This window comes from Salvelinus fontinalis, chromosome 22 (assembly GCF_029448725.1).
Source record: "Salvelinus fontinalis isolate EN_2023a chromosome 22, ASM2944872v1, whole genome shotgun sequence".
In the NCBI taxonomy this organism is placed as follows: Eukaryota; Metazoa; Chordata; class Actinopteri; order Salmoniformes; family Salmonidae; genus Salvelinus; species Salvelinus fontinalis.
Genome location: NC_074686.1, coordinates 31,347,596 through 31,370,280, shown reverse-complemented (window position 1 = coordinate 31,370,280; position 22,685 = coordinate 31,347,596). Strand labels below are relative to the sequence as shown.

Genomic DNA, 22,685 nt, shown 5'->3' with positions numbered 1-22,685 from the left:
TGGAACCAAAAATCTCAAATGTGGACTCCTCAGACCAAAGCACAGATTTCCACTGGTCTAATGTCCATTGCTCGTGTTTCTTGGCCCATGCAAGTGTCTTCTTCTTATTGGTGTCCTTTAGTAGTGGTTTCTTTGCAGCAATTTGACAATGAAGGCCTGATTCACGCAGTCTCCTCTAAACAATTGATGTTGAGATGTGTTTGTTAATTGAACTCTGAAGTATTTATTTTGGCTGCAATTTCTGAGGCCGGTAACTCTAAATGAACTTATTCTCTGCAGCAGAGGAAACTCTGGTTCTTCTTTTCCTGTGGCGGTCCTCATAGGAGCGTTTCATCATAGCGCTTGATCGTTTTTGTGACTGCACTTGAAGGAACTTTCAAAGTTCTTGAAATGTTATGTCTTTTCATGTCTTAAAGTAATGATGGACTGTCTTTTCTCTTTGCTTATTTGAGCTGTTCTTGACATAATATGGAATTCCACAAATTAAACAAGGCACACATGTTAATTGGAACGCATTCCAGGTGACTACTATTTTTAATAGTAAAAAATAAAGGAAAACCCTTGAATGAGTAGGTGTGTCCAAACTTCTGACTGGTACCTGATGTGGTTTGAAGAAAATACATACATACCAACCAAGAATACAATTTTTACAAGTTTTACTTTGTATTATTATTCAGAAATTAAACATTACACATTAAATACTTTTTCCAGAATGGTACTAGAAAAATGGTACATTAATATGATTACAAACTCAGTTTCATCCAATCGATCCCATTTTATGGACAGTTCCTAAAAATATCTTGAATTAATAACAATTTTTTTTTATGATGGTAAAGGCCACATGTAATGAACAGCATTAGAATTAAATCCAGTTGGATCCAGCATATTGATTTTAAAAAGTAGTTGTCAACATAGAGAACAGGGCACCATGTGGGATGCATCCAGAGTACTGTGTCCCAAACAGACAGAACACTTTATGATGTACGGTGGTAGAGGAGCGCCGCACCATTCTATGACCTGCCAGAAAGATATTAAGCAAACCAGGTGAATGGTCACTTATCAATTTTGCTGCGGCCATATAACATGTCAAATAACATACAATAAAACATGTTTTACAATGTAGGGACATGCCTGGAATACCAGATGACTAAGAAAACCGTAAATAACGCTACTATAACTCAGGAAAAACAATCTCATATTTATTCAACTCCCTGGCGCAAAAATATGTCTGCATTCCAAATGGTACTCTATAGTGCACTACTTTGGACCCTGTCCAAAATCAATAGGTTGACATGTTGTGATTCACCCGGTCGTGTTTAAATAAAACTGACTCTTGTCAATGTACTTAGAAAACATGTTATGAACTGTGGCCATGGGATATAAAAAGGTATAAATCAAATCTCATATCCCTATTTCAATTGAAGTGATCCAGAGATCCTGCACGTAAACTCCTGTGTGTGTGTGTGTGTGTGTGTATGCATGTGTGTTAGTGAGTGTGTGTCCAACGTCCCCCTAAACGCAACAGTCATACCACTAGGCTAAGCGAACAGGAATCAATGCAGCACTCCATTCACCCACAATCTCCTTGCATAAGATATCAATCTTAAAGTACACTTAGGCTATATCTCAAATGACACCTTACGCCCTATAGCAGCCAACTGGCGGTTCCGGATCCGGACCCAGAACAGGGTCAATACGGACCGCAGGTCCTGACTAAATAAATAAATAGTATTTATTTTTTGGGAAATTAAACTTACTGTTGAGTTATAATAGTAGAATGCACTACTATTGAAATTTGGTTGTGTATGGACAATTTTCCTTCCTCCACTGACAGACCTTAGAGAGCTATTTATAACCTGACAGAAAAAATGTCCAGTTAATTACCACTAGCGCATGTCAACTAGATAGGAGAGTTAGGCTAACCAGCTACCTACATCTTGTAGTTATCGTGGCCAGATTACATGCCCAGGGGCCTCCATCCCAAGGGAACCCCGGCTGATTTTGTTGAGCCACTCAGGTATCATAAGACATGTCAACATGTGTAGAATTGCAGGAAATCTGTTTTAAAAAACAGCAATTTTATTTTTTATATCTGGCAAAAAGAGGGGTGTAAACAGTTTGAACAGCTTGGGGGTCGCAACGTTGGGGTTTGTTACTACGACAAATTACAATATCCATCCGGACCATTGCCACAGAGGAAATGTATGTGACCGGACCTTCTCAAATAGTAGGCGAGTACCCCTGCACTATAGTACACTATATAGGGATAAGGTAGGTATCATTTGAGATTTGTCCTTAATCTCTTTTAATAAAAATGTGGATTTGTTTTAGAATTCCATGCGTATCTTTCCATATCTCTTTTTGCATCAGGTAAGGCACTTCTGGGTAAAATGGCCCAAATGATGGCCTTAAGGAACATTTATTGTCAACAATTGTTTTCCCCATTTGTTATTGCAATTGCAATACATAAAGTCAAGTGGCTCATTTAACATAGTGCTGAATTAATAAATCCACGCTGACATCAACGATGATCAATAAGTAAGTAAATAAACATTGAGTAAATATATCATTTAAAATAAACAAGAATTATAATATAATTAACACACCCAATATAGCTACGTTAAGTCTTAGTAGCTTCACTCGTTTAGGAAAATAACAATCTCACTAGGAGTCAACTGCATTGACAAGATGCATGTTAGACCAAAAAACAATGAAAAACCACAAGTATTCCTTCTTTCAGAAATGTTTAAATTGCTTACCGTGAGTTATCCAAATTCATAATTGTGATTCATGAACACAACTAAAGACCGGAGTGGAATTTCTCCTACTACCAGTAATCGTGTGGCTAAAGAGGTACTGTGTGTTGTCTTAAGCCTAGAAGCGGAGCCAATCGAAAGTTATAAAGCCCCTCCACGATTCTGTCATCGCAATTTTTTTGTGTGCAATCAAAAATTTCATCACATATTTTGCGAGGGCTTGCAAATTTGACCAATCACCACACTAATTTCTGCATAAAAAAGTCAAATCATTGCAATATTACCGCATAAAACAGATCCATCACCGCAGTACAAATTAACCAATCACAGCATAATATGGTTCAATCAAGCTACACGGCAACAAATGTTTCTCTCGTCAGCGCACTTTCGCGACAAATTGAACACAATTGTTGCATACTGCCATGCAAGATTATTTTGCCCGAAAATATCACAAAAAAAATTAAAATCTTGGAGGGACTGGTTGAAGTAGTAAGCACGTATTTAAAAAATAAAATATGTATAAAACAAAATACTAGGCTCCCAAAAATACCTGAACAATTAAAAACTCACATCACTGAGCTGAGAACATGCTGGATGGAGTGAAAAAGATCAGCACACAAGATGGAAGCTTTGGCTCCGTCTAGAGGTTGAGTCTGAGATTTCCAGCTATAATGTAATGCGCAAGTACATAGAGTCTGTCATGATCACTGCAATGCCCAAAAACATCCACGACCAGCTGCTAAGTGGTCCTGTGTTCCAGAGAAAGAGAGAGGTAAGAACGAAAGTGGGAATAAAAAGTAGGAGTGGCTTTCAGTCAGATGAACAGACAGGTCATTAAATCCCACACATAAAAATGTGTTAAATATCCCAGTCCATTCCAACATCCTTCGTCTCCCAGGTTTTCACAAATGTGCGAAAACGTCAATGTTGACGTTGTCCAGCAAGCACACGGTTGTGCATAGATACAGGAGGTGAGAACGGTTCGCCTGACCAGGGTCATATTCATTAGAGCACAACATTTACAAACCGTGTGCAACAGAAAACAAATGATTCCTATTAGACTACTTCAGATAGAACCTCGCCGTTTTGGACCATTTTCTTCTGTTTTGTATCTAGTGACTACGACCCAGGTCATCTCCACGGCATAAGGGCGCTGGACCTGAGTATTGGTCTTGGGGGCCCTCCAACCCTCACCCTCTATCCCAGGGGTAAGAGTTTGGTTGACCCTCTACCCCAGGGATAGGGATTTCGGCTGGCCCGCTCCACTACGCCCCCCTCTCCTCAAAAAACCACTTCTGGTTGGCGTGGTCTGAGCAAGGCCGCAGGGCAGGGGCAGGGGTGCCGTTGTCAGTCTTGTCCACGGCCTGGACGCACTTCTGCGTCATCACATGGTAGAGGGTGTCGTCCTAGTGGAAAGAAGTTATTAAAAACATGTTACCTTTATTTAAAACAGGTTATTGAAATATAATCTATTTTACAAGCCAGGCCAAATGGACCACTAGTATAGAGTAGAGAAGCACTGTCCTTAAGGCCTATTAACTAATGCTGGTCCCAATTAACTAATGCTGGTCTTAATCCTTCCCTTTAACAAACTAATATCTACCTAAACAACCAAGTCTGTGGACTCACTAGCCAATCAATAAAAAAAATAAGATTTTAACAGCAGTAGGACTGGCTACAACCCTGGAGAAGTGAAGTTGTGAACCACTGGTGTGTAGACTACATGCAGGAACAAGAGACTACATACAGGCATTACAGAGAGGGGAGCTGTGCAGTGTGAAGAGTCAGAAACTGTCCCTAGCCTTCTGTCAATTGCTCTCTCTCTCTCTCTCTAGCTATTAACATGTTTGGAAACCAGGGGAGCAACTTTGATTTTAGAAGTGGGAGGGACATCATTTATTTTTTTATCCAGTCCGATAAACATTTCAAACAGCCTACCCGACCGCTCGGAGGCGTCGGCATGGTCCTAAAGCACACCGTGGCCTTGTTTTGTATCACATTCCAATGATAAAACTGGGGGGAGACAAAAATGCAAATGTGGGGGGGACTTTCACCCATCCCCAGTGAAAGTTGCTCCCCTGCTGGAAACACTGAACACGTACCTGTACTAAACTACCACAACAAGCACGGACTGTGCACCCAGTCAATAGGCTACCTCAATGCTTTATGATCCATTGTGTACCAAACGCCACAAAAACACTTATCACCTGAGATACATCAAAGCTATCCAGAAGACATTATTTGATCATGTGACCCCTACTCCAGAGAGAGACTAGGACTATTAACATCTACTATAGTGATACTGGGATGAGTCTGTATCTGAGGGGAGTTGGAGTCTGTGGAGGATAAGGACTCGAGAAAGAGAAAGAAAGAGCGAGAGAGAGTGCTGACAGAGGTACTGCTGAGAGAGTGAAAATGGGAGAGCTGAGAGAGAGTGAAAATGGGAGAGCTGAGAGAGAGTGAAAATGGGAGAGCTGAGAGAGAGTGAAAATGGGAGAGCTGAGAGAGAGTGAAAATGGGAGAGCTGAGAGAGAGTGAAAATGGGAGAGCTGAGAGAGAGTGAAAATGGGAGAGCTGAGAGAGAGTGAAAATGGGAGAGCTGAGAGAGAGTGAAAATGGGAGAGCTGAGAGAGAGTGAAAATGGGAGAGCTGAGAGAGAGTGAAAATGGGAGAGCTGAGAGAGAGTGAAAATGGGAGAGCTGAGAGAGAGTGAAAATGGGAGAGCTGAGAGAGAGTGAAAATGGGAGAGCTGAGAGAGAGTGAAAATGGGAGAGCTGAGAGAGAGTGAAAATGGGAGAGCTGAGAGAGAGTGAAAATGGGAGAGCTGAGAGAGAGTGAAAATGGGAGAGCTGAGAGAGAGTGAAAATGGGAGAGCTGAGAGAGAGTGAAAATGGGAGAGCTGAGAGAGAGTGAAAATGGGAGAGCTGAGAGAGAGTGAAAATGGGAGAGCTGAGAGAGAGTGAAAATGGGAGATCTGAGAGAGAGTGAAAATGGGAGATCTGAGAGAGAGTGAAAATGGGAGATCTGAGAGAGAGTGAAAATGGGAGATCTGAGAGAGAGTGAAAATGGGAGATCTGAGAGAGAGTGAAAATGGGAGATCTGAGAGAGAGTGAAAATGGGAGATCTGAGAGAGAGTGAAAATGGGAGATCTGAGAGAGAGTGAAAATGGGAGAGCTGAGAGAGAGTGAAAATGGGAGAGCTGAGAGAGAGTGAAAATGGGAGAGCTGAGAGAGAGTGAAAATGGGAGAGCTGAGAGAGTGAAAATGGGAGAGCTGAGAGGGAGAGATAGATAAAGCCATCACGTACAGAGAGATTAACCTAGAGAAGAGTCCCCTAAGCAAGCTGGTCATTGGGCTCTGTTCACAAACAACCCCAGGACTGTTTGTGTTTGGAATGTTTACTGTTCATTTTTGATTGTTTATTTCAGTTTTGTTTATTATCTATTTCACTTGCTTTGGCAATGTTAACATATGTTTCCCGTGCCAATAAGGCCCTTTGAATTGAATTGATTTGATAGAGCGAGGTAGCGCTGAGAGAAAAATGAGAGCTGAGAGGGGAGAGGGCTTAATGTGAGTATTTGTCAAAGCTTCCCTTTGAACATGCTCTGAATGCATCGAGGCCGCTCCAACCAGAAAATCAACAGAACAGACAGAACACAAGAGTGCTTAGTGAAAACCAACTTTTAGCTACACCCGTACTGTACTCTACTGTATATACTGCCTTCAGAACCCCTTGATTTCCCCCACATTTTGTTGTGTTACAAAGTGGGATTAAAACGGAATGTGTTGTCAATTTTTGTCAACAATCTACTCAAAATACTCTTTCGGTTACTGGCCAAACGCTCTAACCACTAGTCAGATCACCATTGGGCTCATGATGAAATCCCTGAGAAGTTTCCTTCCTCTCCAGCAACTGAGTTAGGAAGGACGCCTGTATCTTTGTAGTGACTGGGTGTATTGATACACCATCCAAAGTGTAATTAATAACTGCACCATGCTCAAAGGAGCACTTAAGTGTGTGTGTTTTTTTTTACCCATCTACCAATAGTTGCCCTTCTTTGCAAACCATTGGAAAACCCTTCCTGGCCTTTGTGGCTGAGTCTGTGCTTCAAATTCACAAATTCACTGAGTGACCTTACAGATAATTGTATGTGTGGGGTACAGAGATGGGGTAGTCATTTAAAAATCACGTTACACAAAATTATTGCAGACAGAGTGAGTCCATGCAACTTATGTGACTTAAGTACACTCTTACTCCTGAATTTATTTATGCTTGCCATAACAAAAATGGTTGAATACTTAGACTCAAAACATTTCAGCTTTTCATTTTTAATTAATTTGTAAACATTTCTAAACATATAGTTCCACTTGGACATTAATGGGATATTTTGTGTAGATTAGGGACACACAAAAAAATCTACATTTAATCCATTTTAAATTCAGGCTGTAACACAACAAAATGTGGAAAAAGTCCAGGGGTTTGAATACTTTCTGATGGCACTGTACGTCCATGTGTTCATCTGGGTTTTCTACTCTCCTCTCCACCTTCTTCAGAGGAGGCTGGTGGACAGAGATCTAAGAGGACTGGTTCTTTGTAATGGTTGAATGGAACGGTATCAAAACATATGATTTCCATGTGTTTGATACCCTTACACGGCAGGTAGCCTAGTTTTGGGCCAGTAACCGAAAGGTTGCTAGTTCGAATCCCCGAGCTGACAAGGTAAAAATCTGCCGTTCTGCCCCTCAACAAGGCAGTTAACCCACTGTTCCTAGGCCGTCATTGAAAATAATAATTTGTTCTTAACTGACTTGCCTAGTTAAAATAAAGGTTAAATACATTTTAAAAACATTGATTCCATTACAAAATTCCTGTACACCTATATCTCTGGCCACCATCCACCACTGACCATTTCCTCTGCTCCCTGTTTGCTGCCATGACGTGGGATGAACACACAGTCCCCATCCAGCTCACCTCTCTGAGGACAAACTTCTGGTCCTGTGGTACAGTCTGCCGGGGTTTCCTGCACAGGTGCACGGTCAGGTAGTTGGAGACAGCGTCCCCCACAGCGCACCCTGCTGGCTCCCTGGTGTTATAGCGGATCTCCCCACTCTCATTGGAGTACTCAAAAAACTGCAACAGGAGAGAAGAAGAGCGTGTGCGTGGTTCGTGGAGTTTTTGTTGTGTTCCATACAGCTGACCTCACACACAATGGTACCTGTTTTCTTCACTTTCATTTTGCTCCAAATACACATAATACTTTTGTACTTGTCAATTTGCATTATAATCTGAAGCTCTGAGTCAAATATCCTTTCCATTACCACATGCTGTCTGCCAGGCCCAGTTAAAAATTAAATGACCATTACATTCAGGTTTCGCCTCTCCCATTTACTCATTGGTTTTCACGAGCATACTAACCCACGTGGGTGATTAAAAGATGAACGAGGAGAGATTAAATCAAAGAAAATTAACTAGGTTTCTCCTTTATCTGTGGACTAATGGTCAGAGCAGAGCACACACAACTGTGTATGACTCAAAATAGGTTAAATTCTACAAAGATCCACCAGAAGAAGAAGGTCAAATAATCCAAAGCTTTCCTTCCTGGACAAATGATCTAGCAACAGCAAGCTAGCTAAATGCCCATGAATGCTTCATGTGTTTCAACCTGTCCCCAAACTAATATAGTTGGTTAGGCATTTGAATCTGCATCTTATGAACCCGTCTGCTGGGTGTAGACAACATCAACATGCGCACGCAAATGCACGTGCAGGGCCGGCTTGGTCAAGGTGTTAGGCTATTAGCAATGAAAGCACTGTAAGCATTGTTTAACCATGACAGATGATGAGATGTAATTTGTTCTTAACAGACTTGCCTAGTTAAAAAAGGTTAAATTTAAAAAAATGCTAAACAAAAATCTAAGCTAACAACACTAGACAACAATCACTGCAGTCCTGAAAACAATATAGGCTAGCACACCAGTGTCTGAACCACTACTAAATGAAGGACATGAAGATGGAGCCATAGCTACCTGGTTTTAAATGAAGGACATGGAGACTAAAGATGGAGCCATAGCTACCTGGTTTTAAATGAAGGACATGGAGACTAAAGATGGAGCCATAGCTACCTGGTTTTAAATGAAGGACATGGAGACTAAAGATGGAGCCATAGCTACCTGGTTTTAAATGAAGGACATGGAGACTAAAGATGGAGCCATAGCTACCTGGTTTTAAATGAAGGACATGGAGACTAAAGATGGAGCCATAGCTACCTGGTTTTAAATGAAGGACATGGAGACTAAAGATGGAGCCATAGCTACCTGGTTTTAAATGAAGGACATGGAGACTAAAGATGGAGCCATAGCTACCTGGTTTTAAATGAAGGACATGGAGACTAAAGATGGAGCCATAGCTACCTGGTTTTAAATGAAGGACATGGAGACTAAAGATGGAGCCATAGCTACCTGGTTTTAAATGAAGGACATGGAGACTAAAGATGGAGCCATAGCTACCTGGTTTTAAATGAAGGACATGGAGACTAAAGATGGAGCCATAGCTACCTGGTTTTAAATGAAGGACATGGAGACTAAAGATGGAGCCATAGCTACCTGGTTTTAAATGAAGGACATGGAGACTAAAGATGGAGCCATAGCTACCTGGTTTTAAATGAAGGACATGGAGACTAAAGATGGAGCCATAGCTACCTGGTTTTAAATGAAGGACACGGAGAGTAAAGATGGAGCCATAGCTACCTGGTTTTGTCCCATGCCATGACAGGGGTAGAGGATGATCCGGTGGCCCACCAGGTTATGGTCGTCAGGAGGGTTGTAGTCAAAGCAGTAGCTGGACATGCCTCTGTTCTTCAGCTAGAGGGAAACAACATGCAGATGCTGCTGTTAAAGTACAGCTATGAGTGTGGGGAGTCAAGGGAAAGTTCAGTCAAGATGCCTATAATAACACACTTGAGTGCACTATCCCTTTAATAAACACAGATTCATTAATGTGGTACATTTACTTAAGTAAAAATACTTTAAAGTACTGCTTATGTCGGGTTTTTTGGTATCTGTACTTTTTTATATTTTTGCCAACTTTGACTTAACTACATTCCTAAAGAAAATAATGTACTTTTTACTCTATACATTTTTCCTGACACCCAAAAGTACTTGTTACATTTTGACAGGAAAATGGTCCAATTCACACACTTATCAAGAGAACATCCCTGGTCATCCCTACTACCTCTGATCTGGCGGACTCACTAAAGACAATCACTTAGTTCGTAAGTTATGTCTGAGTGTTGGAGTGTGCCCCTGGCTATCCGTTAACAACAAAACATAGGGATGTCTGGTTTGCTTAATATAAGGAAGTTAAAATGATTTATACTTTTACTTTTGATACTTAAGGTCATTTTACCAATTCCATTTACTTTGATACTTAAGTATATTTAAAACCAAATACCTTTAGACAAGTAGCATTTTACTGGGTGACTTTCACTTGAGTTACACTGTGCAAATGTGAGGTCGCCTGGGTTGAAAACGACAACACGTGTTTCTTATTGGACAGGTTCAGGTAGTTTCAGTCCGTTTCCTTCTGTTTGGTGCCTAACTAAAACAACCTTCTGTTTGGTGTCTAACTAATACAACCTTGGAGTCAAAATGGTAGCATTCTCCTCACCATTCCAAACATCCCAGGCCTGTCCTCAGGGACGTGGATATCAGGATAGATGTTCTCCAGGTACCACTTGAAGTCCTTACATCCCAGCTGGGTCCTGAGCCTCCTCCTGTCTGTCACATCCCCAAAGGCTTCCTGACAACAACAACAAAACAAGAGACTTTAAAATTATATCATTATATTTATTTTGAGGCCATGCAGTCATGAGCTCAGAAGTAAATGTTCAACTGACTTCCTGTCTGTTTGAGTCTCTGGGTATTATTCTGTGAACTGACAAACAGCACCATCTATGGTTTTTCAAATGTTCCCATAAAAACACAAATCCACCACATACACTGACACTACAAAAACAGACTTTTGCATCACGCTCCTCTTTTGTTGTACACAATCTCAACTCAAACGTAAGCACTCCTCCCACACACACACACACACACACACACACACACACACACACACACACACACACACACACACACACACACACACACACACACACACACACACACTGCCCACTAGCAGACCACCACTGCATCCTGGTCACGGTTAGCACAAATACACTCCAATCCACAGTCTAGGGTTGCAAAATTCCCAAGGTTTTTCAGAAATCTAATTTGATTTGTCACACGCTTCGTAAACAACAGGTGTAGAGTAACAGTGAAATGCTTACGAGCCCTTCCCAACAATGCAAAGAAAAAGAAAATAGAGAAATAATAGAAAAGTCAAACAAGTAATAATAAATACACTGAGTAACGATAACTTGGCTATATACACAAGGTACCAGTACTTAGTCGATATACAGTATGTACAGTTGAAGTAGGAAGTTTACATACACTTAGGTTGTAGTCATTAAAACTCGTTATTCAACCACTCCACAAATGTCTTGTGAACAAATTATGGCTTCGGAAAGTCGGTTAGGACATCTACTTTATATGTCCTATATCGACATAACCTGAAAGGCCGCTCAGCATGGAAGAAGGCACTGCTCCAAAACCACCATAAAAAAAGCCAGACTACGGTTTGCAACTGCACAGGACAAAGATCATGCTTTTTGGAGAAATGTCCTCTGGTCTGATGAAACAAAAATAGAACTGTTTGGCCATAATGACCATCGTTATGTTCGGAGGAAAAAGGGGGATGCTTGCAAGCCAAAGAACACCACAATCATGTGGATATATTGAAGCAACATCTCAAGACATCAGTCAGGAAGTTAAAGCTTGGTCACAAATGGGCCTTCCAAATGGACAATGACCCCAAGCATGCTTCCAAAGTTGTGGCAAAATGGCTTAAGGACAACAAAGTCAAGGTATTGGAGTGGCCATCACAAAGCCCTGACCTCAATCCCATAGAAGATTTGTGGGCAGAACTGAAAAAGCGTGTGCGAGCAAGGAGGCCTACAAACCTGACTCAGTTACACCAGCTCTGTCAGGAGGAATGGGCCAAAATTCACCCAACTTCACCCAACTTGTGGGAAGCTTGTGGATGGCTACCCAAAACATTTGCCAAGTTAAACAATTTAAAGGAAATGCTACCAAATACTAATTGAGTGTATGTAAACTTCTGACCCACTGTGAATGTGATGAAAGAAATAAAAGCTGAAATAAATCACTCTACTATTATTCTGACATTTCACATTCTTAAAATAGAGTGGTGATCCTAACTGACTTAATACAGGGAATTTTTACTAGGATTAAATGTCAGGAATTGTGAAAAACTGAGTATAAATGTATTTGGCCAAGGTGTATGTAATCATCCAACTTCAACTGTACATATAACGAGGAATAAAGTGACATAATAAACAGTAGCAGCACTGTTTGCAAGGAGTCCAAAAGGTTTGTGCAAAAAGGGTTAATGTTGTAGATAGCTAATCAAATAGCTACTCAGACTAACTATTTAGCAGTCTTATGGCTCGGGGGGAGAAGCTGTTCAGGGTCTTGTTGGTTCTAGACTTGGTGCATCGGCACCACTTGCCGTGCGGTAGCAGAGAGAACAGTGTATGACTTGGGTGGCTGGAACATTTGACATTTTTTAGGGCCTACCTGCCTGTTATAGAGGATACATGGAGCTCGGCAGAGAGCTCTGCTCCAGTGATGTACTGGGCCGTACGGCTGTGATTGTTAGGTGTTAGTTATGGTCCACAGAGGAGTGTTGGGGACAGGAACATCTGCTTGGAGACAAGCCCCTGTTCGAGGAAGGTGACTGCCCCCTACTGTTGGAGGAAGGTGACTGCCCCCTACTGTTGGAGGAAGGTGAAAGATGGGAGAGGCATGCCTGAACATCTCTAATTGATTGCCCATCAATTGATTTAGACCCCAGAGAAGGAAGATAATCAAGTCAGGGGAGACAGGAGGGGGGGGCAGTAAGGGGCAGTCTTAGAGGAATTATTAGGCTTACAAAAACTTTCCGACCATCCCAGGTTTTCCAGACATCCCGAGTTAGAAGATTCCTGGAATCAGGAAGGAATAAGCAGGACATCCGGGAACACTCGGATTTCTGTTAGTAAGTAGTAAAATGGAGGTTTCAACTGGTGTGAATTAAAAGTTGAACAGGAAACAAGCCTGAGGAATATTAGTCCAACCATTAGAAAACAACATCCCATTGCTTGACAGGAGCTTTATCAATTTGAATCACTGGATTCTTGAGAGCGATTGTATCTCATATTTCTACTGAAAAGGTCAGACTGGCACATTCCCCTTCACCTGAATGCCAGGCAGAGAGCACACACACAGAGAGAGAGCGAAAGAGAGAGAGAGCGCGGGAGAGAGCGAGGAAGAGAGAGAGAGCTCGGGAGAGAGCGAGGAAGAGAGCGAGAGCGAGGGAGAGAGCGAGGGAGAGAGCAAGGGAGAGAGCGAGGGAGAGAGCGAGAGCGAGGGAGAGCGCGAAAGAGAGAGAGAGCGCGAAAGAGAGCGAGGGAGAGATAGAGAGAGAGCGAGAGAGAGAGCGAGGGAGAGAGCGAGAGCGAGCGAGAGAGCGAGAGAGATAGAGAGAGCGAGCGAGAGAGAGATAGAGAGCAAGGGAGAGAGAGAGAGAGAGAGAGAGATAGAGAGAGCGAGAGAGCGAGAGAGAGCGAGATAGAGAGATAGAGAGAGCGAGAGAGAGATAGAGAGAGATAGAGAGCGAGCGAGAGCAAATTGGTGTTTGTGGAGAAGGTAGAGTTCTGCCTAGCACTTCCCACTTGGCAGTTGGCATGTCAACCTCCTCTCAGAAAGCTGAGTGCCATCTGATCCGTGTTTCGTTTAGAGTGCCACACACTGGCAGCATGGTACCCTGGCAGACTTAGGTTCAAATATTAGTAGAAATCTTTCAAATACTTTTTGCGTTTGTTTGCATTTGCTTTAGCCTGCCAGGAGTGCCAGATGGGCAAAGTTTGCAATTTTTGAACTATTCCATTGGTTCCATTGCACCAGGCAAGCTAAATCAAGCCCAGTTGAAGTATTTGAAATCATTTCAACTAGTATTGAACCCAGGCCTGCTGGCAGCCTGGCACCTGGGTTGCCGCAGAACGGAGCACCTCTGACTAACTGAAGGGTGGGTGGGTGATGCCCACTGTCGCTGCGTGGAGCTGTGCCTCTCGATGGTAATCTCACACACCGGACGGAGTGTCACCTTGTGTGTCCCGTCCTCATGCATCACAAGTGTCACTCAATCAGGGGAGCATTTACAGAGCAGGGGGCGGGGAGAAGTGTGTGTGTGTGTGTGTGTGTGTGTGTGTGTGTGTGTGTGTGTGTGTGTGTGTGTGTGTGTGTGTGTGTGTGTGTGTGTGTGTGTGTGTGTGTGTGTGTGTGTGTGTGTGTGTGTGTGTGTGTGTGTGTGTGTGTCTTAGAGGTAAAAAAAATATGAGGGGCTTTTCCCTTCTTTCAGTGTAAGATGGCTGCTCTTAACCATAGAGGTATGATCCACAAGTGTGAATGGAAGTTGTGCTCCTCAGAGGCATTCTTTTATGTGAATTTGATCACTACTTTGAAAAGCTGTGCATGCATACATACAAACTATTACCACCAAACACTACTGGTCCTGACCCACAATCACAGCACCATACACTTCCGATCCTGACCCACAATCACAGCATCATACACTACTGGTCCTGACCCACAATCACAGCACCATACACTTCTGATCCTGACCCACAATCACAGCACCATACACTTCTGATCCTGACCCACAATCACAGCACCATACACTTCTGATCCTGACCCACAATCACAGCATCATACACTACTGGTCCTGACCCACAATCACAGCACCATACACTTCTGATCCTGACCCACAATCACAGCATCATACACTACTGGTCCTGACCCACAATCACAGCATCATACACTTCTGATCCTGACCCACAATCACAGCACCATACACTACTGGTTCTGACCCACAATCACAGCACCATACACTTCTGATCCTGACCCACAATCACAGCACCATACACTACTGGTTCTGACCCACAATCACAGCACCATACACTACTGGTCCTGACCCACAATCACAGCATCATACACTACTGGTCCTGACCCACAATCACAGCACCATACACTTCTGATCCTGACCCACAATCACAGCACCATACACTACTAGTCCTGACCCACAATCACAGCATCATACACTACTGGTCCTGACCCACAATCACAGCACCATAAACTTCTGATCCTGACCCACAATCACAGCACCATACACTACTGGTCCTGACCCACAATCACAGCACCATACACTACTGGTCCTGACCCACAATCACAGCACCATACACTTCTGATCCTGACCCACAATCACAGCACCATAAACTTCTGATCCTGACCCACAATCACAGCACCATGCACTTTCAAAAGCCACACATTTTGCTAGCTTTCGCTAGTCCCTGTTCAGGGCTGGCCTACCAAGCGAGCATGGGGGTTACGGTGGTAGTACAACTCCTTGTAGTCGTCCATCCAGACCTCGGCAGCACGCACGCTGTTGGCCAGGGCCTTGCTCCGCGAGTAGGGGGCCTTCTTGGGGAAGACATGGCCAACGTGGGAGCAGGGGTGGATCTCCAGGCTGCCCCCGCACTGCCAGATCTAAATAACAACAACAACAGCAACACGAGGACATGATTAGCTACACACCATGATTCAATCAGGCAGCACAATGGACAGCTTTGTGTGTCTTTCTCAAAGGGGAGGGAGTTCTGTTGTTGTATGGTGGTTTGGTTCTTTCCCACAGGAAGTAACTGAAGGAAAACATGACCTCTGTGCTGGTTTAAATTCTTCAAACGTTGCAAATATATTGACTGCGGAACCTTAATTGACAGAGGTAACTTTTGGTTCAAAGTTCTTTAATGTAATTTTGATTAGGGAACAGAAAGGTCATTTTTCTTTATCCAAAATGGCATAGTGGTGACCTAGTTATATAATGAAAGTGTAAACATTGCAGCCTTGTGTGAATCCCCACATATTTCATAACAGTATGGTGACCATGGGTTACTGGATTCCAGTGGGTTTTTAACTTATCACAGAAATGTCAGGAAAAAGGCATGGATAAACAGCACAGAGTACAGCAAGCTCAAATGTATCAATCTCCCTCACACACAATCTCACTCACACACACACTCTCACTCACACACACACTCTCACTCACACACACACTCTCACACACACACACAATCTCACTCTCACACACACTCTCGCTCGTTCTCTCTCTCACCTACACTCACCCTAAATGAGAACTCGAGGTTCTCTCCTCCCCACACCTCCATGCCTGTGTCATACGTGCCCAAGTAATGGAAATAGTTCTTACTGACAGCAAACAGCCCACCAGCCATAGTAGGAGACCTGGGACCAAAACACACACATCTTACAGAGCAGATCTTGAAAACTTGTTCCATAATTATCATAAATCATATAGCCTATGGTATGTATAACAATTGTTGATCTCTACATAATATGCATATCAAATTGTTAAACATATATCTTGATAGTTAACTGAGGATTAGACTTTTCCTCTCCGGTACACTGAAGTTGTTAGGGTACCACAGACCTGGTGACATCGATGGCAGAGCGCCTGTTTCTAATGTAGGGTACCACAGACCTGATGACATCAATGGCAGAGCACCTGTTTCTAATGTAGGGTACCACAGACCTGGTGACATCGATGGCAGAGCGCCTGTTTCTAATGTAGGGTACCACAGACCTGATGACATCAATGGCAGAGCACCTGTTTCTAATGTAGGGTACCACAGACCTGGTGACATCGATGGCAGAGCGCCTGTTTCTAATGTAGGGTACCACAGACCTGGTGACATAGCGCCTGTTTCTAATGTAGGGTACCACAGACCTGGTGACATAGCGCCTGTTTCTAATGTAGGGTACCACAGACCTGGTGACATCGATGGCAGAGCGCCTGTTTCTAATGTAGGGTACCACAGACCTGATGACATCGATGGCAGAGCGCCTGTTTCTAATGTAGGGTACCACAGACCTGGTGACATCGATGGCAGAGCGCCTGTTTCTAATGTAGGGTACCACAGACCTGATGACATCTATGGCAGAGCGCCTGTTTCTAATGTAGGGTACCACAGACCTGATGACATCAATGGCAGAGCGCCTGTTTCTAATGTAGGGTACCACAGACCTGGTGACATCGATGGCAGAGCGCCTGTTTCTAATGTAAGGTACCACAGACCTGATGACATTGATGGCAGAGCGGCTGTTTCTAATGTAGGGTACCACAGACCTGGTGACAACGATGGCAGAGCGCCTGTTTCTAATGTAGGGTACCACAGACCTGATGACATCAATGGCAGAGCGCCTGTTTCTAATGTAGGGTACCACAGACCTGATGACATCGATGGCAGAGCGCCTGCGTTTCTGCTCATACTCTGGCACCGAGTGCCAGGTGAAGACCAGACGCCAATCAAAACCTCCGATCTGGGGTTCCCCGGGGTTGCCTAGATACTGGAAGGTGTTCCAGTCGATGACATCAATGACGGGACACACCACAGCGGACGGTTCCTCCTTAATCCTGGGGCAGAGGAGAAGAGAGCAGAAGCAAGCATGGGGCAGGGGGTTGCAGTATAACAGGGTGACGACAGAGAGAAAGGCCTCACCAGGTACCATATGGAACAGGCCTTTGGAGGCTTGGGATTAGTGTGAAAGGGGGTGGGTAAGGAAAATAGTTCACATAGCTACACATATCCAAATCTAGCCAGCAGCACGATACATTCAACAGCAAAGTAGAAGGAATGGAGAGAGGCACTACTGTACATGTGGAAACTAAGGTCCTACGACTAGACTGAAGAACAGTCCTGACCTGGCCCATTACGGGGTTTCTCACCTCTCGAGCAGGGGCTCCAGCCAGCCCTTGTGGCATTCACAGTGGCAGTCGAGAAAGGTCAGCACATCGCCCGTGGCGATGGAGGCCCCCAAGAGCCTGGCCCGCACCAGGCCCTCCCTCTTCCTGGCCCGGATCAGATGCACCTTCTTCAAGCTGGAGATGTAGTTTTCTAACGGCTCCTTCAAATGAGCTGACAGGGAACCAAAAGGGCTGTTTACGTATCATGACAAGAGTGTACATTTCCTCAACTGGGATGTGTGTAACATGCAGGTACAGGGTGTGTAATGGTACAGAATGTGTAATGCTGCTAACAGATGTGCCTGCACTTTGTGGTTTAATTGATAATGACAAGCAAGTAAGAAAGGCTTTTCTTCACTATGTTTTCTTCACTATAGGTATTTCCAAAAGAACTGATTTAGCGCCATCTAGTGGCAATGGAAGGAACCACTCAATGTCAAATGGGGAAGTGATGCCCTTTGAGGTTCAGTCAATATTGGTGCCTTTTTAAACCTTTAAAGAAAACACACAAAAACAAAAACAAATGTGAACCAACACTGGCACTTGACTATTTCCCCCTTACTAGCTCTAACTTTGTTGATAGATACTTTATTGAGGAAACATGTATTTACTATGAGTGTGATGTGTGGTTGTCCCACCTAGCTGTCTTAATACGAATGCACTAAGTGTAAGTGGCTCTGTATAAGAGCGTCTGCTAAATGCCTAAAATGTGAACTACTTGTCAGAAATCTAATCAAATATTCGGAGCGACTCCCATGGCCAATACTACGTCATGTGCTGAAAGGGACAAATAGTGGCCTATGAGTAAGGCTGCGTGTTTACCAACTGGTATTCAAATATATTTAAAGTTCACTTAAAAACTTTAATTTTGTATTTTGTTCATTAGTCCGTTGTTAACACAATCCCCCCAAAAATGTGCATGTCAGCAGTCAAGTTTTCAAGGTAGAACACTTTCAGTACAGAGCAGAAACTTTGATGATGATGAGTTGGCACTATGTGCACCATCCCTTTAACCTTAACATATTGAATGTCATATTCATCAGATATTGGCTCGCTTTGCCTTTGGCAGACATAGTGATGTCACTCTAGCCAAGCATGTCTGTAAATCTGGGCCCATACAAACAGGGTCTCGGGGTAAGAGTTTAGCCTTTTAGATCACAATTAATACAAATTGCATTGACAGGAGGCACCTGGTCCTAGATCAGCACATACAGGCAAAGGGTGGCTACTTTGAAGAATCGCAAATATAAATATATTTTGATTTGTTTAACTCTTTTTTGGTTACTACATGATTCCATATGTGGTATTTCATAGTTTTGATGTCTTCACTATTATTCTACAATGTAGAAAATAGTAAAAATAAAGAAAAACCCTTGAATGAGTAGGTGTGTCCACACTTTAGACTGGTACTGTATATACATGATTGTACCTCTGTCACTATAGTCGTCCACCAGCACCACCTCTCGTAGCAGTCTGTCGGGTGAGGTCTCCAGGACACTGTGGACAGTACGTAGCAGTGTGGACCAGGCCTCGTTGTAGAAGGCAATCACCACTGAAGTGGATGGCAATGACCTATAGTCATACTTCTGGTCCTTACAACTGGAGAAGTAAAGAGAAGGAGTTCACTTGTTATAGATCTGTAGCAAGCCTGACCACAGACATCCCCTTTCCATCATGCTTCTCATTGTTTACTCACTGTCATTGACATGACAAGGAGTGTAATTATAGCACAACAGATATGTCACCCTGGCTAATAGATCTGGGCCAGTATTCAAAAAGTGTCTAATAGTAGGAGTGCTGATCTGATCTAGGAAGAAATAAACTCTGTTCGTTTTTGGTCAATGTTGTTGGTTACCCATATGCTTGGATGTCTGACTGAGATATGGCCGCAGTACTTTATTCATTCTTTGCACATGGCTTAACACGCAACGAGTCACTTAATACCTCATTCTTGGCCCTTTCGTAAACTCAAAATAAACAGTTTAATTAACGAGCTTTGTCAGTGATCTGACTTTATTCAACCTTGCAAAATCAAGCATTGCCTTGCCTGTCATTTAGAAATACTCAACGAGATTTGCCACAATCGGTTGATGGCTCCTTCATATTCAGTCAGTCATATTTTAGAAAAGCTCTATTAAATACTCTTATCACAAGAGAATTTTGGGAAAATATCATAAACACCACACTCAAACTCACAGAGGATTCCATCGTTCGGGTAGACTGCGGTGGAGAGATACCAGATCACTCACATAGGTATTAATCTGGTGTTTATTAATACTTTCCTCTTCGTTTCTCTTCTCCTCTCCAACGAGGTTTAATTTGACAGCTCTGCCCATTTCTCCCAAGGCATTTAAATCCAACGTCGGTTTGTCATAAACAGGCTTTTTAAGCATTTCATTTGCAATATCTTGCTCAGTGGGAACCTCTCTTCGACGTGTTCCAGCTATGTCACCGTGATTATTATGCCTGTTTAAAATAAAATATCCCACTATAGACGCCGCAAAAAGGCAAACTATCAACTTCCACCGATTCCTTCGCCGGGAAAGTGCCATCGTGTCTCCCTTCCTCCTTCACGAGATATGTTCATACCCCGTAGGCTACAACAGCATCATGGTGCATTACCATACCAGATCCACCAAATTCACCATGAACTGGCTTTTGATAATAACTTTGTGCAATGTAAAAGTTCCCCTATTTTGCTTGAATCAACTTTATTTCAAAATGTTTAACAGGGTTGACCAAATTTGACTAGCCAAGTCAAATTTCAACGGTCGTTTTCTGTCATCCAGCGATTGGCTTCCTTGGTCAAAGTTTATTGAAATATGACTTCTCCATAAACGTGATGTTAAAAATGGATTATCATTTACACCCAGATAAAAAAAAAAAGAATCAAGGTCAAATTAATGTGTCCAGCGCTCCATTCTGTCCCAGTAGCACTAAATCCTAATCCAGTTTGCGCACCCTACTTATCTTCGCGCCATGGACACAATGTAGCCTACATTAACTATGTCACGTTGTAGCTCTTTACCTGCAACCTACGCACACATTTCAACGGTTTCCGTTAGCGAGCCGCACAAAATCATACACGTCGATACATTTAAGAAGTTTATCAGAAGTTTATCAGTCACTAATCTTTCTCCAGTGTCACGAGTTGTTGTATCAACAAACGACGCTGTGCAAACAATGTCTTCTACGTTCCAGGAAACTGTAACGAAAAAAATTGTTACGGTTTAACAATGTTACAGCTGCTTCGTTTCGATATCCTATTCATAATTATGCAAATGCATGAAGCATTAAATTGACTGCTTCCGGGTTGGCAACAAGTAGTAAAAAAAGTACAATATCACGTGACTGTAGTTTACTGTAGTTTTCATGCACTGATTCCAAAGAGACTACTGATATTCCGTGTTCTTGTATGAACAGAGCTTGTGTTATTAAATATATAATTTGACATTTGTTTAACATTTACGGGTGCAATAAAGTCATCTTCATTATGGACAAATATTCTTACATTATTTCTCTTAGCACTGTTGAATGTCACTTAGCCCTAAATATATTTTTAAAAGTCTAGTTTGAAGCAAACATCTTTAAGAAAATGAAAATGATCAATAATTGAGGTAACTGTTCAGAGTGAGAAGGTAACTTGGGTGCCATACTGTTTGATTGAATACTCTTAGTGTCAAAACAACAGAGAAAGGGTAACCAGAGGGTTGTAATATACCATGGTACACTGACCTGTCTGTCTTACTATCTCTGGAGGAAAACATATATTAGCCTGGATAAGGACATTTTCATAAAAAATAAACAGTCAACACTCATTTTGTAGGCCAACAGGTTTATTATTTTTTGTAGGCCAACAGGTTATTATTTCTCTTAACCTATTAAACATACAACAATATGTAAAAGAGAGATACTTTAAATGCAAATTCAATGGTCCATACACTCTCCTCAGACAGTAGTGCATGTAGTGGCATTAGTGTCAAGAAGCCAACTAATATGGTACTACATTAACCTCCAGTTAATTGGCTTCATTTCCATGGTGCTTATGACGCAATATCTCAAGGTGCTATCCAGAGTAATGCACATGCTACAGCATTGCACAAGTGTCATTTACATAATTTCTGGCAAGCAAAATGTATTTAGGATTACACTTCGCTGAGCCTGAAGATTATTCTACCATTTCACACAAAGCCATGGAGTAATTTGATTGGATAAGTAGTAAACACCAGAGGCTCTGGTAATGTAATGTACTAAAGAATGTTGGAAATCCTGATTGTTTAATTGCTCATGGTAAGGTTTAAAAAGCAGTTAGGGGGGTGCTAAGTTAACATATGGAATTGTTTTAAGAAGGTCATACCATGGATCATTTAACTATTTGAGTTAGAATTTTAGGACCCCTTTAGGTATTAAAAAAATTACATATACTTTTTTGTTGTTGTTCAAATATTGAATTTGGTCTTCACTACTATAGAAACGCATTGAGTAACACATTCATAAATAAAAATACAAAAAAGACTTCAAATATTCATCATAAGAATAAGGTTTTGAAGTGTCTGTCCTATATCTAGGAGATATAAGAAAGCTCAGAAAATATATATATTTTTGGATTTAAACGCTTATTTTTGTTGGCACAAAACGGCCTCCATACTTCCATTCGTTTGTATGGGTTACCTTCAGAGGAGTCCCGTGACACTGGTAGGGGTCAGAGCAAAATAGAGAACACCATCGTGTTCGTAAAGATTCTCCCCTTTCCATAGTGGTCATAATAGCCAAACCGTTCGGACGCTACAGACGGTTTCGTGAAGGACCACATGTTCGGGATGTCTGGTGGTCTGACACACACCGCTGTAGCTATGCCACCTTTCACCGCTGATGCGGAAGGCCGACATATGAGGTGGATTGAGACAGTCTATGCAAAACAACAACATATCTCTAGTTTAAACTGACAGATTTT

At 42.4% G+C, this 22,685-nt stretch overlaps 1 protein-coding gene across 3 annotated transcripts; it reads right to left on the bottom strand.

Moving 5' to 3' along the window:
- Nucleotides 1-641: 641 nt before the first annotated feature.
- LOC129820201 (polypeptide N-acetylgalactosaminyltransferase 12-like) lies at nt 642-21,028 on the bottom strand. Of its 3 annotated transcripts, none has more exons than XM_055877200.1 (10): nt 19,928-21,028; nt 19,161-19,330; nt 17,714-17,903; nt 16,808-17,401; nt 16,095-16,212; nt 15,283-15,459; nt 10,421-10,552; nt 9,502-9,615; nt 7,728-7,886; nt 642-4,162 (listed from the first exon to the last, which is right to left on the bottom strand). In XM_055877200.1, the coding sequence occupies exons 1-10, from the start codon at nt 20,281-20,283 to the stop codon at nt 4,022-4,024; spliced, it is 2,151 nt and encodes a 716-aa protein (XP_055733175.1). In that variant the 5' UTR covers nt 20,284-21,028; the 3' UTR covers nt 642-4,021. The 3 variants fall into 3 exon arrangements, with proteins under 3 accessions (XP_055733175.1, XP_055733176.1, XP_055733177.1); XM_055877201.1 differs by having other exon boundaries at nt 17,216-17,401; nt 19,928-21,027; XM_055877202.1 differs by lacking the exons at nt 642-4,162; nt 7,728-7,886; nt 9,502-9,615; nt 10,421-10,552; nt 15,283-15,459 and having other exon boundaries at nt 16,160-16,672; nt 16,757-17,401.
- Nucleotides 21,029-22,685: the final 1,657 nt, after the last annotated feature.